Source organism: Euleptes europaea, chromosome 1, assembly GCF_029931775.1.
Source record: "Euleptes europaea isolate rEulEur1 chromosome 1, rEulEur1.hap1, whole genome shotgun sequence".
Classification (NCBI taxonomy): Eukaryota; Metazoa; Chordata; class Lepidosauria; order Squamata; family Sphaerodactylidae; genus Euleptes; species Euleptes europaea.
The window spans coordinates 166,082,686-166,102,037 of NC_079312.1; the positions used below are offsets into that span (position 1 = coordinate 166,082,686).

General features: G+C 47.4%; 1 protein-coding gene and 1 non-coding gene across 4 annotated transcripts in view; both read right to left on the bottom strand.

Annotated features, from left to right (window-relative positions):
• ZNF385A (zinc finger protein 385A) overlaps positions 1 to 19,352 on the bottom strand; it is a 165,321-nt gene that overhangs the window by 73,962 nt on the left and 72,007 nt on the right. For 2 of the 3 annotated variants that reach the window (XM_056867086.1, XM_056867085.1), the window contains exon 2: positions 19,064 to 19,248. In XM_056867086.1, coding sequence (XP_056723064.1) covers positions 19,064 to 19,248 — 185 coding nt within the window. The remainder of the gene's footprint in view (positions 1 to 19,063; positions 19,249 to 19,352) is intronic. The other variant, XM_056867087.1, reaches the window with a different exon arrangement.
• Positions 17,522 to 17,593, bottom strand: TRNAT-GGU (transfer RNA threonine (anticodon GGU)). Its single transcript has one exon. It is a non-coding gene; the product is annotated as a tRNA-Thr (tRNA).

The window sequence follows — 19,352 nt, forward strand, 5'->3', positions numbered from 1 at the left end:
CCGCGCTGCCCGCTCCGGCCAAGTCCCTGGGCGCATCCCAGTGGCAGCCGAGCCCGGAGCGCCCTCCTCCTCCTCCTCCTCCCCAGGCTGGGGAGGAGCGCCCGAAGAAGCCTCCTTCCCGCCTCCCCCCCCTCTGGCCAGACAGGCCCTCTCGCCGCTATCGGGACGGCTGCCGGTAGATGTGTGTCAATTCCCACCAGCCGCCTTTGCCACTTATGCATGGGAGGTTTTGCCTTGGATGTGCCGCTCTCTGGATGCTGATTTTCCCCATCCGAATTCTCAAAAAAATATATATACTGCATTTTTCACGCTGAACCGTCATTCTGGAAGTGACTGCGAAGCCGGCTCATACCTGCTTCGCATTACTTAAGAGCCCCTTTAACGTTTTATTTCTCCATCGTTTCATACCCTTCTCTATCTTTCTCCATACGTTATTATAATTGACCTCTGATATTCTATTAATATTCTTTTGTAATACTATACCTAAGTATTTAAGCTTTTTAGCTCCCAATCCTATATTTGTAATTTTATTTATCTCTTTGCTGTTTGCTCCGCCCCCACCGCAAAGAATCCCGTGAAGGAACCATGCAAAACAACAGTGGCGCGTTAGCTACGCACATGCGAATGGCTATGCAAACAGGAACGAAGGAGCAGGCGAGTGTGGGGGTGTGTGTGGCATTTCTTCTTTTGCATCAGGACTGTGAATAGGCATTTTTAAAGTCGCATTTTTAAAAAGCAAGCATCAAAATTATAGGCCTTATAGGCCATTTATGCATGGGAAGTTTTGCCTTGGATTTGCCACTCTTTAGATGCATCTAAATTCTCAAAACTCAACAATAAGCCCCCACGCAGAGTTTTGAGAATTCGGATGGGGGAAATGTACATCTAGAGAGCGGCAAATCCAAGGCAAACCCTCCAATCCATTAATGGTCTTAGAATCATACTGGAAAGGACTACCAGGGTCATCTAGTCCAACCCCCTGCACAATGCAGGAAATTCAGCCACTGCCTCCCCCCCCACACACACCTCAGTGACCCCTACTCCATGCTATTAAAGTACCATACATTTATGTTCCTTTTGCACCTCCCTCCCCATACCATACCCTCTTATTCCTTATTTGGAGCGTTCAAAGAGCTTTTAAAGCTTTGCAATCCTCAGAACAACCCTGCAAGGTAGGCCTGGAATCACACACACACACACACACACACACACACACACACACACACACACGTTTGCTGATGGGTGTGGGTGGGGAGAAGAGGTGGGGAGCACAGCAACTTGAAGACGGTTTGGCAGTGACACTGCAGGAATGTCCCCACTCCCAGCTCGTGTCTGGAGGCGCTGTGTTGGTACTCACCAAGAATCAGGCCCTACTAAAACCAATTTTCAGTTTGTGCTAAGTGCCATCAAGTCATTTCCGACTCACAGTGACCCTATGAATCAATGACCTCCAAGTAACAGCCTTGCTCGGGTCTTACAAACTGAGGGCAGTAGCTTCCTTAATTGAGCCAATCCATCTCATGTTGGGTCTTCCTCTTTTCCTGCGGCCTTCCACTTTTACCAGCATCGTTGTCTTTTTCTTTCAGTGCCAATACTTGCATCGTAACATGGGAAGTAATACACGGGGGTCTCCCTGAGCATGTGAAGAGTGCATTCCCCTAACAGCTTTAAGACCCCTCTCGCTCCTTCACTAACTATGTCACAGATATTAAAGTGCCGGTCTTTACTCATTAAGTCTCATTATTATTTATTTACAGAATATATTTACTGCTGATTTATAAGCGAGGCTGCCAGGTTGGAATCGGAGATTGCATCTTTACTTTTGACAGAGCACATGTGTGTGTGTGTTAAGTGCCATCAAGTCGCTTCCGACTCATGGCGACCCTATGACTCAACGTCCTCCAAAATGTCCTATCTTTGACAGCCTTGCTCAGATCTTGCAAATCTGAGCACATGCATAAGCACATATGCAGGGGGAGAAAATAGCATCCCTGGCTTCCTTCCATCCTGCTGTTCCTTCCCAAGGCACATCAAATCCTCTCCTTCCTCCAGCTGGTGGCATAAATCTGGAGTATCAACATATGCAGACTAATGGTCCTTCTAGCTCAGCATGGTCTACCTGGCTGCCAGCAGCTCTCAAAGGCTCAGGTCTTCCCCAGAGTTTTCCCCATGAAAACCTTTTCAGTGGTGATGCCAGGGCTTGAACTCCGAACCTTCTGCATGCAAAGCTTGCATTCTGCCAATGAGCTACAGCCACTCGCTTGCTTCAGCAGATGGGCAGGGGGATGAATCAGTAGTATCGCTATTCTATATGTGCACTGCTCTTCTTCCAGGGACTGAAAGTGGTTTCGCTCTGGTTCCAAAGCAGCGTGATATCCAGCCAACAACAGTATGCACTGTTAAAGATTATTTTATTTATTTTGCGATTTGTAGCATCCCCTCCCCGGCCAAAGCCAGGCTCAGAGCGCGTAACATCATTTAAAATACATCAATAATAATCAATAGTAAAATGAACCATACATTCTAAATTTAAAACAATACAATCCCGATTAAAACTTCAAAACTCCAGACAGCGCCTAAATTCCACTTGCGTTGCCCGAGATAGGCGGCAGGTTACCTCCCTCAGATGGCATAAAATAAAATCAAAAGGAGGGGGGTAGGGAAGCCAGCAAGATGGTACTAGTGGTTGCCCTCAGCCATAAGCCTGGCAGAATATCTTTGTCTTACAGGATCTGTTGAACTCTTTTAAGGTCGCGCAGGGCCCTGATGTCACCAGACAGAGTACTCCACCAGGCCGGTGTCAGGGCCGAGAAGGCCCTGGCTCTCGTTGAGGACAGCCGCACACTCTTAGGGCCAGGGACCACCAGTGGATTATTATCAGATGATCGTAAAGATCTTTGTGGGGGGGTTCGCCAGGCAACCCTGTTTGCAAGGGCTCTACAACCTTAAACATGGAGATCAAAACATGGAGGAGAGGAGACACATACTGAATAATGCACTTACAATCCACTTTCAATGCACTTTAACGATCGTTTGCACGTTAATTTTGCTGTTATACACAGTAAAATCCAGCTGCAAAGTGCATTGAAAGTGGATTGTTTTGCATGCGTGAAAGTGCCCAATGTCATGCACAATGGGGAACTTTGGGTCACCACTCGGGAGAAAGGCAGGGCATAAACCAAGTAAGAAAAACCTTTATGGTTTCCACTCTCATACCACCACTAAGCCTCTCTTACTCCCATTACCAAGTAAAATAAACCTTTATGGTTTCCACTCTCATACCACCGCTAAGCCTCTCCTACTTCCATTACCAAGTAAAATAAACCTTTATGGTTTCTACTCCCATACCCTTGCTAAGCCTCTCTTACTCCCCTTTTACAGATGTGGTGTTAAGCCTCACTTGGAAAGGTCTTTTGATCAAAGCCACAAATCCATGGCCGATGTGAGAGTCCTCAATCTCAAGCCTTCCAAATCCAGTCCGGGGGGGAGGGGGGTAGGGGGTAGGGGCACATCCACTTGGCTGTGTTCTAGAGCCTAGACAAAAAGCTAAAAACCTTCCCCGAGTCCTTCTAGGATGACAAAACTGCCGACTGTTTGGAAACATCTGGAATAAGATACAGGCAAAATATTTTAAAAATGGGCAGAATTCAGCCAACAATAAACACTTTAAAGCTGTGATCCTAAACAAACTTATTAAGAGTGAATAACTCAGTGATGTGTTACAGATACCATGGACGGCCAAAAAAACCCCAAATCAGTAGATTATAGATCAAATCAAGCCTGATCTGACCCTAGAAGCTAAAATGACTAAACTGAGGCTGTCGTATTTTGGTCACATTATGAGAAGGCAACAGTCACTGGAAAAGAACGTCATGCTAGGAAAAGTTGAGGGCAGCAGGAAAAGATGAAGACCCAACAAGAGATGGATTGACTCAGTCAAGGAAGCCACAGCCCTCAATTTGCAAGATCTGAGCAAGGCTTTCAAAGGTAGGACATTTTGGAGGACACTGATTCATAGGGTCGCCATGAGTTGGAAACGACTTGACGGCACTTAACACACACACAACGCAGTGATGGATGCTTAAGACTACACAGTACGACTGTAAGCATCTGTCTAGTTTGGAGATCCCTCTAACTTGTAAACAAGCACATTTTAGGACTCGTTTGAATGCGCCAATCTCTCTTTCACTGAAATCAGAGTAATCCCAGAAGGGCTTCCTATGGTTTACACCCATGGATATTATTCTAAATATGCAATCGCCGCACACACAAAATGCTATGCAACCTTGATGTACAGTTGTTACCCAGAAAAAAAAACACATCTGGCTTGTTCTTGTGCACAAAGATATGAAGAAATTAGCCAGTGAAGCTTTTCACAGCACAAAGGCAAACATAATTACTAGCTAATGTCTGCACACCAAGCTGCCACAGCTACCGAGGTCGGTTGAAAAGTTGGCAACCCTACATTTATCCCAGTTAGTGTATGCATAAACAGACCAGTGTCACTAATTTCCCTTACAGTGCAGTTCTGCAATGGTGCTTTAGTGCCTATATTAGTGCATTCTCTTATTCTACTGGTTCTAGGAGAGCCAGCGTGGTGTAGTGGTGGTTTGGAGCGGTGGTTTGGAGTGGTGGACTCTGATCTGGAGAACCGGGTTCGATTCCCCACTCCTTCACATGAGCGGCGGACACTAATCTGGTGGACCGGGTTGGTTTCCCCACTCCTACATATGACCTTGTGCTGGGTGACCTTGTGTTAGTCACAGTTCTCTCACAACTCTCTCAGCCCCACCTACCTCACAGGGTGTCTGTTGCAGGGAGAGGAAGGGAAGGTGATTGTAAGCTGGTTTGAGACTACAAACTGCTACAGATAGAGTTGGTTGAAAAGTTGGTGTGTGTGTGTAAAGTACCGTCAAGTCGCAGCTGACTTATGGCGACCCCTTTTGGGGGGTTTTCATGGCAAGAGACAAACAGAGGTGGTTTGCCAGTGCCTTCCTCTGTACAGCAACCCTGGTATTCCTTGGTGGTCTCCCATCCAAATACTAACCAGGGCTGACCCTGCTTAGCTTCTGAGATCTGACGAGATCAGGCTAGCCTGGGCCATCCAAGTCAGGGTGAAAAGTTGGTAACCCAACTTTTATCCCAGTTAGTATGTGTATAAATAGATCAGTGTCATTAATTCCCCTTACAGAGCAGTCTTGCAATGGTGATTTAGCACCTGTATTAGTGCATTCTCTTTCTGATGGTTCTATGTACCATACAGTTTCTTTCTGCGTTGATTTTAGTTGTAATCCCCCCCTTTGAGTCTTAGTGGAAACAGTAGGTGACAAATGAAGTAAATAAATCTAATCTTTCAGAATCAAGGCCAACTAGATCCCCTGTCCAATTCTGCTTTCAAGTTCCACAGGAGCAACAGCCTCAAAATGAACCTTCAAGGATCGCTTAGCCTTGCGAGCATCCAGGAGGCCTGAAGAATTTGAGAGAGCTGCTGTGGACATAATTTCCATCCTGTAAAGCCAGGCGTACTAGGATGTCACAAGGACCAACAGGCTGCAAGAAATGCACTAATTATATAAAGACTCCTGGAAGCCCAGCGCCTACCTTGAGGGGAGGCTGCCTGCTGCATCTCTGCATGATTTACTAATCTCGCCTTACCTCCTTCCAGTCAGCCTCAGCATTTGACTGACAATTCTCTGGAGTTTCTGCATCAAGAGTGATTGCAGGTACCCAGCAGAATGACCTGTCCTCACAAGAGGCTGCCCATTGCAAGTCTAGAATAAGCCTGTGCTGGGACTTGTCTCCTCTCATTCGGGAAATACGCTAAAAATAGTTCCTCCTGAGAAATACAGAGGCAGTCCCAAGGGCAAGTAACTCTTGCTTTTTTATCACTCACTACAACAAAACCATTCCAGTGACAATATAAGACGGAAGTTATGCCTCCAATTTTAATTCAGAAAAGCATGCCTCAGATATCGAAACTGGCCGTAAAGGAAGGTCGCACTATATTTCCCCCCTTTTAACATACAAATCCAATGCCTCTGTGACTGACATAATGCCTTTTTTACTAAGCGATAGGGATCCCAAGGCTACATTGTCAGTGGCAAGATTTGTTTCAGTCCTTATATCCCTCCAACACTAGATATATGCTGCTCGAGATCAACTGATCAAGGAGCTTCTAAGGGATTAAAGGAAAAAGGAAAAGGAAAGGAAAAAGGAAAGGAAGGTCTGCAAATCAACAGCAGAGCGTTTGCTTTGCATGCAGAAGGTTTGGAGGTTTGGTCTCTGACATTTGCAGTTACAGAGAATCAGGTAGCAATGGTTAGGAAAAACTTCTTTTTTCTCCGATCCTGGAGAGCTGCAGCCAGTCAAATAGGGTTGCTGGTTCTCAAAAGAAGCACATAAGGTTGTTGCGGTTTTTTTGCAAAAACAAAAAAGGAAAGAAGCACATAAAAATAAATCTTTATTCCATTGACAGCTCTACGAAGCACCTCTTTCCATGCAGTTTCTCATGTTGGTGCGCACAGACTGACTTCAGCACCCAAGCACCAAGTGCTGGGATGGGCACTGGCGCCCAGCAGGGCAAGCCACGTGCCAGATTGATTTGCTGCCTCTTTGCAGCAGGTGCAGCCCAGACCGTGTGACAGGAAGAAATCCAGAGCTCGCCAGTTGGCATCCACCTTGCCCCATGCTCCAGAGAATGTGTGCATGCAAGGGAATGCGCGTGTGCGCACGCACCCATCCGTGCACTCGTGCAGCAGTCTTTGGTGTAAGAAGAGAGGTGATCCCAAAGCGCACAAAAAGCGCCCCTGTTTTCAACTGAGGAATGCTGGGCGCCATTCTTTGGCCGCGACGCCATCTGGAGCATGCGGTACTGTAGCAACCGCTTCGTCAGGCGTCTTCCGCGCACAACAAGAGACACCCAATACTCCTGGAACAGCTAATCCACACCGCATCTGATCTGCATAAAAACAGCAAGCTCCACCTCCTTCGCCGATATCTAATTGCCCAAGGATTTCACACCCAGACAAGGCTCCGATGGGGCTTCCCATCTGAAGGGAACGGTACAAACAGGCCACTTATTTTGGCTCTGCGCAACCGTCTTCCATGTGCGGTGCTCCGAGACCCTTGGGGGGATGTAATAAATGAAATCTTAAAAAAAACAAAACCGAGAGGCCGGTTACATAAGGGCCGTTTAAAGTGCAGCCTGTGAAAATGCCCTTTCGTGGTAGAGCTTTCGAGGCCAAATACACATAGCAAGAGCAAGCGTCAAGGATGGCCCTGAGGCAGAAGACTAATTTCAGCCTTGACAATTTAATTTAAGATTCCAGATGGAAAAAGAAGACGACGATGAAGAAGAAGAAGAGTTGGTTTTTATATGCCGACTTTCTCTACCACTTAAGGAAGAATCACACCGGCTTACAATCGCCTGCCTGCCTTGCCTCTTCCCACAACAGACACCCTGTGCAGTGGGTGGGGCTGAGAGAGTGTGACTAGCCCAAGGTCACCCAGCTGGCTTCATTTGTAGGAGTGAGGAAACAAATCTAGTTCACCAGATTAGTGTCCGCCGCTCATGTGGAAGAGTGGGGAATCAACCCCGGTTCTCCAGATCAGATTCCACTGCCCAAACCGCCGCTCTTAACCACTACACCACGCTGGCTCTCCTAAAAGGGTGGAAGAATCCTAGCAATGTGCATCTCGACTGCGTTTCTAGTTGAATCCTGAGTGAGCTGTAATAAATTTGTCTTTAATTTATGTTTCAAAATTATTTTTTTGAGCTCTGTTTTGGATCTCGTCCTTGGGCCCTGCTCTTTCCCAAGGCTAGCTCTCCCCTGCCACAAAAATGAAAAGCCGGCACTCCAGATAGGGTTGCCAGGTCCCTCTTCGCCACCGGCGGGAGGTTTTGGGAACAGAGCCTGAGGAGGGCTGGGTCTGGGGAGGGGAGGGACTTCAATGCCATAGAGTCCAATTGCCAAAGCAGCCATTTTCTTCAGGTGAACTGATCTCTATCGGCTGGAGATCAGTTGTAATAGCAGGAGATCTCCAGCTAGTACCTGGAGGTTGGCAACCCTAACCCCAGAACTGACCTAACAGCCTCTCTGTCCTGCAGTGAGGCCAATCTGACTATTTAGCTATCATGGTTGTTTTTTTTAAATCCCCCCCTTCTTGGGATCTTGGAGTGGTGTATGTGGTTATTCCCTCCTCCATATTATCTTCACAACAGCCCTGTGGGGTAGGTCGGGGCGACAGCAGATAAGCCACGCTGCTGCACGGCTGAACCAAGTCACCCTAATCCGACTCTCTAACCACTTCACCACACGCTGATTCTCCAGTGGGGCTTTTCAAGGGCCAGCCCTCTTTCTCCCCTCCCAGCCTTTTAACAGCATCCTGGCCAGCAGACATTAGACTGGTGGGGCTTTTCCGATCACCTCCATGGCAAGAAAAGCTTGGGCTGCTTCCCTTGTCAGTGTCAGGCCGGTGCACTGCTAAAGGCAACAGGGGGTGGAGAGATAAAGATGTTCCCCTTTTTCTTCCAGCTCCTGGGGAGGGGCCTTGGCTCAGTGGTAGAGTGTCTAATTGGGATGTAGAAGGTCCCGGGTTCAATCCCCAACTTCTCCAGTTAAAAGGAGTTGGTACTAGGTGTTGAAGAAGAAGAGTTGGTTTTTATATGCCGACTTTCTCTACCACTTAAGGAAGAATCAAACCGGCTTACAATCATCTTCCCCTCCCCAGAACAGAAAACCCTGTGAGGTAGGTGGGACTAAGAGAGTGTGACTAGCCCACGGTCAACCAGCTGGCTTAATGTAGCGGAGTGGAGAAACAAATCACCAGATTAGCCTCCGCCACTCATGTGGAGGAGTGGGGAATCAAACCTGGTTCTCCATATCAAACTCCACCGCTCCAAACCACCGCTCTTAACCACTACACCTTGCTGGCTCTCATGATGTGAAAGACCTTCGTCTGAGACCCTGGAGAGCCACTACAAGTCTGAGTAGACAGTACTAGCCTTCACAGACCAAGGGTCTGCTTTAGTATAAGGCAAATTCATGACTTTTGCAGGGGGAAGGAGGGATACAAATAAATTATTATTATTATTATTATTATTGTCACATGTCAGGTCAGACATCAACTCTACCTGCTGGTAGAGCTGTTTCCAAGAGGCAGGTGCAGTGACTGAAGAAGCTTCACCTGTTGAATTCCCGCTTGTCGCGCAATAGTTAAAAGTGCAGGAGCCTTGCTGGAAAACACCTTTCTCCCCAATGGAGATGCAAATCCTCTCCTCCATTTTATCCTCACAACAACCCTGTGAGGTGGGTTAGGCTGAGAGGTCCACCCAGTAAGCTTCCATGGGAGAGCAGGTATTCAAACCTGGATCTTCCACATCCAACTCTGACACCTTAACTCCTACACCATGTTGGCTGTCTAACAGTGCATTCCTAAGGAGAGTTACTCCAATCTAAGCCCATTCATTTCAATGGGGTTAGACTGGAATAACTCTCCTTAGGAGTCAACTGTGAGGAAACTACCAGTTTTTTGGCCAATTCCTTTAAAGCCCCAATCTTGTAGTACCAAAGTCATGTGTAAACTCAGAGCAGTGAATTTCACTGTGGTATGTCTCACAGAGCCCTGACTTGGATGGCCCAGGCTAGCCTGATCCCATCAGATCTCAGAAGCTAAGCAGGGTCATCCTTGGTTAGTACTTGGATGGGATTTTAAAAGTATAGTTAACGAATTATAGTTCAATGTGATTTTTAAATTAATGATTATAATAATAGAGTTTTATATATTGTCATAACACCTCGCCGGAAGTCCAATGGTGAAGGGCACAGTGGTGGGGGGTGGGCTTTTGGGTTTTAGGGCACTATAGGGTTTATAAAGAGAAAAGAATATTGTATTAGCAGTGAATCAGTGCTCTGTATATGTTTTTATGTGTTTTATGTTTTTTGTTGTTGTTGTATTATGATTTTATTACTATTATAATTTTTTCTTTTTTTGTATGTTTTATTATAAAAAGCAATAAATTTTTTTTTAAAAAGTACTTGGATGGGAGACCACCAAGGAAGTCCAGGGTTGCTGTGCAGAGGAAGGCACTGGCAAACCACCTCTGTTAGTCTCTTGCCATGAAAACCCAACTGGGTTGCCATATGTTGGCTGCGACTTGACGGTACTTTACACAGAGACATATCCCACTGATCTCCCTGGCCCCACGCTAAGCCAAGCACGAGGAACCATTTCACACATTACAGATGCGCAAATCTAGCTGGACTCACCACCTGACACTCAACAGAGAGCCAAAACCAGTCACGGCTACCTGTGGTGGCACCTTGAGGTTCAGTTCCCAATCGGGTTCAATGACTGTGGACAGATTTGCACATTTTATATACATCGCTCAACGTGTCATCACTAGAGGACTTCGACGTTCAAATGTGTGAAGTGTTTCCCCACTGGAAAAGCACTGCTGTTGAGGTGATGGCAAGCGATATGTAAGCTGGAGTTTCGGCTCTGGGTTGTTGTTTTTTGGCACATGCAAGTCATTGCAGGGAGTTGCTGTCATCAAGTGTCAACTAGGCAAATAGCTAGTAAAGGCCTGATTCCCCCAGGCAGGAGAAAGAGGTGGCAGAGTCCTCAGCTGGCAGAAATTACTGTACCACTTCAGAGTGCAGGCGATGGCTTCCAAGTCTGAAGGTTTAAAAGGAAATGGAAGTTGGTTCCAAGTTCCCTCCCAGTTCCTAATTCACACCTCCTGATATTGGGGACAATTTAAAAGCTAGGTTTAAAGGGATTAAAAAAAACAACACCCTTCATGGAAATAGAAAACTTAGAATCATAGAATTGGAAGGGACCACCAGGGTCATCTAGTCCAACCCCCTGCACCATGCAGGAATTTCACAACTACCTCCTCCACACACACCCAGTGACCCCCTCCTCCATGCCCAGAAGATGGCCAGGATGCCGTCCCTCTCATGAACTCCTAAGGTCATAGAATCAGCATTGCTGACAGATGGCCATCTAGCCTCTGCTTCAAAACCTCCAGGGAAGGAGAGCTCACCACCTCCTGAGGAAGCCTGTTCCACTGGGGGAACAAGTCAGCAGAGATAAAAAAGATTTCAATCCCTTTCTTACAGCACCGGTTTTCTGTTTGCAGGGACCTTCTCACATTGGGGGGGTCATTCTAAAACCTCGTGCTTGTGTGTTTTGTTTCTGGCAAAGGCATAACCCTCTACAGGCTTTTGACTCTTTGTGAGCCGCGCATTATCTGCAAAGCTGAACTGGTTGAAGAGGTGGAGGTCTCTCTGTTGGACTTTTTGGGGACTGGGGATGAGAAGGAGAGCAGTGCAGAGAACAGGAGAAACAGCGAACAGGATTCCGCCAACGCCAGGGAATAGAAAAGAGACCGGTTTGACTGCAGGGCTTGGCAAAGTTTTCCATTTCTGGGACAGCCAAGAGCAATGTTCGCGGACGTCTACTGCATGTGCGCAGAGAGGACTGAAGACAGTGTGCTCAGCTACACCCTGAAAGGGAGGAACGGCATTCCCAGGAGGGTCTTGAAGGAATATCAACGATTCTGAACTTTGCTGCTTTTCTTGGTGTTTGTACCCCAGGACATCTCGAGGACTGGGAGGTTTCAAGTTAGAGATTTCGACACTGCTCAGGGCCAAGCTGGACATCGGGTTGGAGATGGGTGACATTTTTATTTTTACTCGGATGCAGTTGGGGTGGGTGCGGAGTCTGATCCGCCTTGGGAGAGGGAGTTTTAACCCTTTATGCCGTGGTCCTAATTGCATACCCTGAGAAACTGCTGCTTAGCCGTGCACGGGAAGGGGGGAAAAACCTTATTACTGAAGCTGGAGACAGGGAGACATTTGTAATGGCAGCCCCACGTTCCAGTCCAAGCCAGAGACATCCCATCTGCACCCACATACATGGGCCGCAGTGTGTGTGAACAAGGTCTTTGGGTGCAGGTGGACTGTAAGCTAAATATGAGCAGTCAGTGTGATACAGCGGCGAAAAAGGCTAATGCAGTCTTTGGGTGCTTCAACAGAGGCACGACATCCAAATCGCAAGATGTCATAGTTCCGCTGTACACTGCATTGGTCAGGCCGCACCTGAAGTACCGTGTGCAGTTCTGGAGGCCTCATTTCAAAAAGGATGTGGACAGGATGGAGTGGGTGCGGAGGAGAGCAACGAGGATGATCAGGGGCCTGGAGACCAAGCCCTACGAGGAAAGGCTGAGGGAGTTGGGAATGTTTAGTTTAGAGAAGAGGAGACATGATTGCTCTCTTTCAGTATTTGAGGGGCTGTCACTTAGAAGAGGGCAGGGAGCTGTTCTTATTGGCAGCAGAGGATAAGACTCACAACAATAAGGATAAATTATGGGCAAAAAGGTACTGGCTGGACATTAGGAAGGGATTTTTTTACAGTAAGCGTAGTTAAGCAGTGAATCGGCTGCCTAGGGAGGTGGTGAGCTCCCCCTCACCGGCAGTCTTCAAGCAGCAGCTGGACGAACACTTGTCATGGATGCTCTAGGCTGATCCTGCATTGAGCAGGGGGCTGGACTAGATGGCCTGTATGGCCCCTTCCAACTCTATGATTCTATATGTACTTGAATAAAAGTGAAAACCAAAACAGAAACCTGAATCTAGGTGCTTCCATATAATGTGTTGTTTGGCCCTCCGAAAGAAGCTTCTATCTAGGAGATCGATTTGATTTGGGAAAGCAGGGAAAGATGGCAAGAGGGCATTGAAATGGAAATGAATGGGGGCGGCTCAGCTTTTATTGACAGAGATCTCCTAATCGATGTCTTAAAATCCAATCCAATATAAATTCAGGACTTCAAAACACAGACTGTTTTCCCCCGATTTAATGGCTTTCCGTCGGCTATGCTCGGCGGGAGATTTCAGCATATACCTGTAGAGGCCAGATTATGCCCCTGTAATTTTAATTCAGTTGAGGCAATTATACACATTTAATTACATGGTGAATTTTATTGGAATGTCAGAAATAAGTTGATTTTATCTGTGTTGACCAGAAATTTTAGGAATGTTAGCCATCCAGATGATTTTATTGTTAATTTTTTACTAGAAGATAAATATGCTTTTATCTCTTATTCAGTGGCAAAGTTCTGTTATGTAGCCAGTAAGATACGGAGATCCTCAGTTGGGGTTTTAAAATTGTAATTTTGTACTGATATTTGCTGGTGAAAATGGCTGTAAATAAACTGAACTGAACAGACTGTTTTCGCTCTAGAGGCAGATCACTCTCAGACACTAATTCAGAAAAAAAAACCTAATTCAGCCCAGCTGCTGAATACTCATCCCACATTGAATAAACACCCAATGTGGCCCTTGATAACTGAGCTTTTGGGGCCATTTCAAGCATTAATGGAAATCATATACATCATGTGTGGATATGCTGTTTCCTGTAACATGCAAGACATGCGCCCTTCTTCTTGGTACCACATGTATACCACATACTCCAGCTGTGGAGATCCAAGCATACATGCAACATTATAAAGGAAAAAGACAGTGGCTCCCATGCATTAGGGGAACAGCATGAGGCAAACATTACTTACATGTCCAGATTCCATCCAAGCCAGGACTCTTGTATTATTAACAGATGCACAGAAAGGAGAATTTTAGGTGATGCTGCTTCTACCCTTCTACTGACTGAGGGGAGAAGCTGCCCTGGCAAAAATTCTCCCTTGCAAACATCTTCTTTTTAAAAGCTACAGAGTCCTGTCTCCAATAATATCTGGCAACCCTTAGAAAATATTACTAGCTAATTTCTCCATGCAATGACATGGGGAAATATACAGGTTGAGTGTCCCTTATCCGGACATCCGTTATCCAGATTGACCCAAAAACCAGACTTTTTGAGCCGGTATGCAGGCATTACTCATAGGCCCTCAGCAGCACACCAATTTGCTTGCTGATGGTTTGATGTACGCAAAATAATGAAAAATATTGTTTAAAATTACACTCAGGCTATGTATAAAGTATATATAAAACATATATCAAACCTAAATGAATTTTGTGTTTAGACTTGGCTCCCATCCCCAAGATATCTCATTATTTATATGCAAATATTCCAAAATATGGAAAGATCCAAAATGCGGACCACTTCTGGTCCCAAGCAGTCCTGATAAGGGATACTCAACCTGTATCTGGCTTAAACGTGGGATGTGGGGGGGGGGGGAGATGCTGGAAAAGAGCTCATCTGGAAAGGAACGCCAAGAGAAGCTTGTTACTTGTCTTGCGGTGCCCTCCTAAGAATACTTTCCTGGAAGTAAGACCAACTGAATAGCATGGGACTTACTTTTGAGTAGGCCTGCTTAGGGTTGTTCTGCTAGTGGGGCACCTTATTCCGAACACATAACCAACGTATCCAGCAAGAGTAAATTCTATGTTGGCCAATTTAGACTCAGTTCACTCCTGATTACTTGTGTGTGTGTGTTAAGTATTGTCAAGTCGCTTCCGACTCATGGCGACCCTATGAATCAATGTCCTCCAAAACGTCCTATCCTTAACAGCCTTGCTCAGATCTTGCAAATCGAGGGCCGTGGCTTCCTTTGTAGAGTTAATCCGTCTCTTGTTGGGTGTTTCTCTTTTCCTGCTGCCTTCAGCTTTTCCTAGCATGATTGTCTTTTCCAGTGACTCTTGTCCTGATTACTAAGGTGTCCTAAAATGGGGTGCTTCAGGAAGGGCCTAGGAAGTCTGCCATGGGGAAATTAAGCATTCAGTAGCCGTAGCTCTTATGTAACATTGTCAGATTGGCAAGAGGAAGAGAAAGGCTGTGGTTGCTGGCTACACGGAAGAGCACAAGGGTGCATGAAAGGAGAGACTCTCAAAATCAGGTAACACTTTTTTAAAGTAGGTGCTCAATTTGTATGATTTCAATATTCAGATTTCAATTTATACAAGAAGAAGAAGGAGGAGGAGAAGGAGGAGGAGGAGGAGGAGGAGAAGGAGGTTTTTATATGCTGACTTTCTCTACCACTTAAGGAAGAATCAAACCAGCTTACAATCACCCTCCCTTCCCCTCCCCACAACAGACACCCTGTGAGATTAGTGGGGCTGAGAGGGCTCAAAGAGAACTGTGACTAGCCCAAGGTCACCCAGCTGGCTTCATGTATAGGGGAAACCAACCTGGTTCACCAGATTAGCCTCTGCTGCTCATGTGGAGGAGTGGGGAATCAAACCCGATTCTCCAGATCAGAGCCCACCGCTCCAAACCACCGCTCTTAACCACTACACCACGCTGGTGTAGTAAATCAGTAAATTTCGGTTGGATAGACAGAGCTGAACCTTTTACGGGCTTGGCTAAAGGGTTTAATCTACGTTCTCCAGAATAAAGTTCTCCCTGCTTGGTCAGCCAAAGTCCTCCACATGGCTTGACAGCACCTGCCAGCCCAGCAGGGCATCGAAGGGCAGTAGCTCCCCCTGCTGGTAAATGCCTGGCAACACAAGAGGGGAAAACACCTGCAGGTGCCCGCAAGTGTTTTTATGTGCCACCTTGAGGACCCAACTAGACGTGGGCTGCTGGAGACCTGCAAAGCGGCAGGCGCAATTCGCAGCAGAGAAGAGGTGGGAAGGAGGAGGGAGGGTGTTTTGCTCTTCCTTGGCCTGCCCTTCCTCAGCCAGTTTTTCTGGCAACAAATATCTAAGCACCCTGATTCCAGAGGGGAGGGGGAAAATAGCAGAAGAGAAGGTGTAGGTCACCTTGTTCCTGGCTGCCTTATTTCCCCTGCAACCTCTGCTTCTCCCCCCCACCCCCGCTATCTGAGATTACAGCTCCAACCTTACTGATTAAAGCTTTGCATCTTTCGTATCTGTATTTGTTTCCCCCATTTGGAGTGGAGGTTGATCAGATTTGGATTTCAAAGGATTTCAAGGGAGGGGGGAGAGGGGGAAAAGGCCAGATTAAAATCTAGATAAATCCATATATCAAAAAAAGGATCTCACCTGGACTCCCCCCCACCCCCACCCCCGGCTTTGAAGCTACCCGGGTCATCTCAATCTCCAGCCAGTAGAGGGCACTCCGATACAAGCCAGCTGGTCAAATACTCCGACACAAGGAAGCCCCCCCACCCCCCAAAAGACTGAAAAAGCCCACTTACTGCACTGTACCACAGTTCCGTCTGGGAACAATTGTGGACCTTGAGTTGCTAGAACTCAGAAGGCGGCAGGAAATTCTAGGCATGCGCACTCAATAGTTATTATTTTATGGGTACGATGAACACATGAACACATGAAGCTGCCTTATGCTGAATCAGACCATTGGTCCATCAAAGTGAGTATTGTCTACTCAGACCGACAGCGGCTCTCCAGGCTCTCAGGCCGAGGTCTTTCACATCACCTACTTGCCTGGTCCTTTTAACTAGAGATGCCGGGGATTGAGCCTGGGACCTTCTGCATGCCAAGCAGATGCTCTACCACTGAGCAACAGCCCCTCCCTCAAATGCATTCATTCACAGTGTATTCATTCTGTCCATCGGGCCCATAAAAGTTTAAGCATTTCACAGGCATTTGTCTGGTTCTCCTCCATTTGTGCCCAAGGAGGGGTTTCTGCTTTGACTGACCGCTCCAATAGGGGAATTCATTTTTATTGGTTTGACCTGTAAAACTGCCTTCTGGCCAGAAGCCAGTGTTAAGGTCTATAAAAGCCAGTAAACTCCAAAGTCAGCCTAATGATTTCCTTTTTCTTTTGCTATTGAGTCCAACACAACCACCCCCGTGTTTGCTAGGTTCTATCCCAACCTATCCTATTTCACCCTTGCATCAAATGCATAGTGGCCCACTGTAAACAAAAAGTTAGAGAAGCAAAAAGAGCTCCCCTGGTGACTTTACACATTTCCAGGGATTTATTTAAACCGTGCAAAGTAGATACATGGGCTAAGTTAGGATGCGACCATCAGATCTGCACGGCGACCAATTTCCACTCTGCAAACATTGCATGAGTAGCTGCTTTGCATGGGTCAAAGCAAGGCTTAAAGGAGACTTGGAGCCTGCACTAGAACTAACTGCACTAGAACTAACTTAGACATCCTTGTTGATGTCACACTTAAATCGGGCATTTTACTAAGGGGTAACACACTGAAGTGCATGTAAACCCCCCTGGGTACGTCAGTTCTTGGACTCATCCTGCTAAGAAAAAAGGGGCCTCCTCCTCTCATACCCATGAAGCGGCCTTATTCTGAATCAGAGGCTTGGTCATCAAGGTCACAACTATCTACTCAGACTGGCAGCAGCTCTCCAGGGTCTCAGGCTGAGGTCTTTCACATCACCTACTTGCCTGATCCTTTTAACGAGAGATGCCGGGGATTGAACCTGCGATCTTCTGCATGCCAAGCAGAGGCTCGACCACTGAGCCACAGCCCCTCCTCATAATGAACACAAGAAGCTGCCTTATACTGAATCAGACCCTTGGTCCATCAAAGTCAGTATTGTCTGCTCGGACCAGCAGAGGCTCTCCAGGGTCTCAGGCAGAGGTCTTTCACGTCACCTGTTTGCCTAGTCCCTTTAACTGGAGATGCCAGGGATTGAACCTGGGACCTTCTGCATACCAAGCAGATGCTCTACCACTGAGCCACAGCCCCTCCCTATGGCTCTCCAGGGTCTCAGGCTGAGGTCTTTCACATCACCTACTTGCCTGGTCCTTTTAACGCGAGATGCCGGGGATTGAACCTGCGACCTTCTGCATGCCGAGCAGAGGCTCTAGAACAGAGGTTCCCAAACTGTGCTCCAAGGAGCACTTGGCACTCTGCGAAACATCTCCTCGTGCTCCGTGAAGAGACTGGAAAGAAAAATACTACTGTCGTTCGGTTTAGTATATAGGTGCTAGGTGAAAATTAGTGCTCCGTGATGAATTTCTCTCCTGAAAAGTGCTCCATGACTCAAAAGGTTTGGGAAAAGAAGAAGAAGAAGAAGAAGAAGAAGAAGAAGAAGAAGAAGAAGAAGAAGAAGGAGGAGGAGGAGGAGGAGGAGGAGGAGGAGGAGGAGGAGGAGGAGGAGGAGGAGTTGGTTTTTATACCCTGCCTTTTCTCTATCTTTTAAGGAGTCTTACAATTAAGTGGCTTACAATTGCCTTCTCTCCCTCTCCCCACACCACACACCTTGTGAGGTAGGTAGGGCTGACAGAGTTCAAAGAGAGCTGTGACTAGACCAAGGTCACCCAGCAGGCTTCATATGGAGGAGTGGGGAATTAAACCCGGTTCTCCAGATTAGAGTCCACTGTTCTTAACCAATACACCACACCAGCTCTACCAATACGCCAGGGGTACCCTACCTTTTTGAGCCTGCGGGCACATTTGGAATTCTGAGATGGCATGGTGGGCACAGCAACACAATGGCTGCCACAGGAGGCGGAGCCAGCCACAAATTGATTACCACAGTTTAACTTCATGAACACAGTGTAAATCCTTGTGCTGTGGTGGCAGCTACTGCCAAAGCAACTTTTTAAAAAATCTGCACAGTCAATCAAATCTCTAGTAGTTAATCAAAAGCCTTGCTGGGCAAAAGCCCTACCTGGCCCCACCCACTTCCTTGGTGGGTGGCAGAAAAGGTGTAAGCTGGCACCATGGCGCCCACAAGCACCACACTGGGTACCCCCCACACTAAGCCATGGCCCCGCCCCATGAGCAGATATAGCTAGGGTTGCCAATCTCCAGGTACCAGCTGGAGATCTCCTGCTATTACAACTGATCTCCAGCCGATAGAGATCAGATCACCTGCAGAAAATGGCCACTTTGGTAATTGGACTCTATGGCATTGAAGTCCTTTCCAAACCCCACCCTCCTCAGGGTCTGCCCCAAATACCTCCTGCCAGTGGTGAAGAGGGACCTGGCAACCCTAGATATAGGACACCTTCCTACCTGAGATTTCAGTCTAGACTGCCAGGGCTAACCTTATTCCCCCTCTCCCCTCCCCTTCCAGCGCATGTGTCCTGGGCGCCTCACCTGGCATTCCCAGGGGCCAGGGGTCCAAGCCAAAAGCCCCTTTTCTCTGGTTGGAGGGGGGGCAGAGGAAGAGAAGGAGGAAAGTGGGAGGATTTATACAAACAGTCCTACCCGAGCCTGCACCTCCTGGGCCGGAAGCAGCCACGGCCTTACCGTGTTGAAACCCGGGAAGAGGCCCACAGCTGGCTGCGCCTCCATGGGGAACGAGAGGAAAGGCTTGAGATCGAGGGGTGGCTGCATCATGGCGGGCGGCGGGCGCAGGATGGCCGGGATGGGGCCCGCCCGACTCAGGCTGCCTAGGCAAGGAGAGATAAGGAGAAGCATGAAGGGGGCGGCCCGGCAAGACAAGCAGCGCAGAGGTCCGTTGCAGAGAGGGTTGCCAACCTCCAGGTGGTATCAA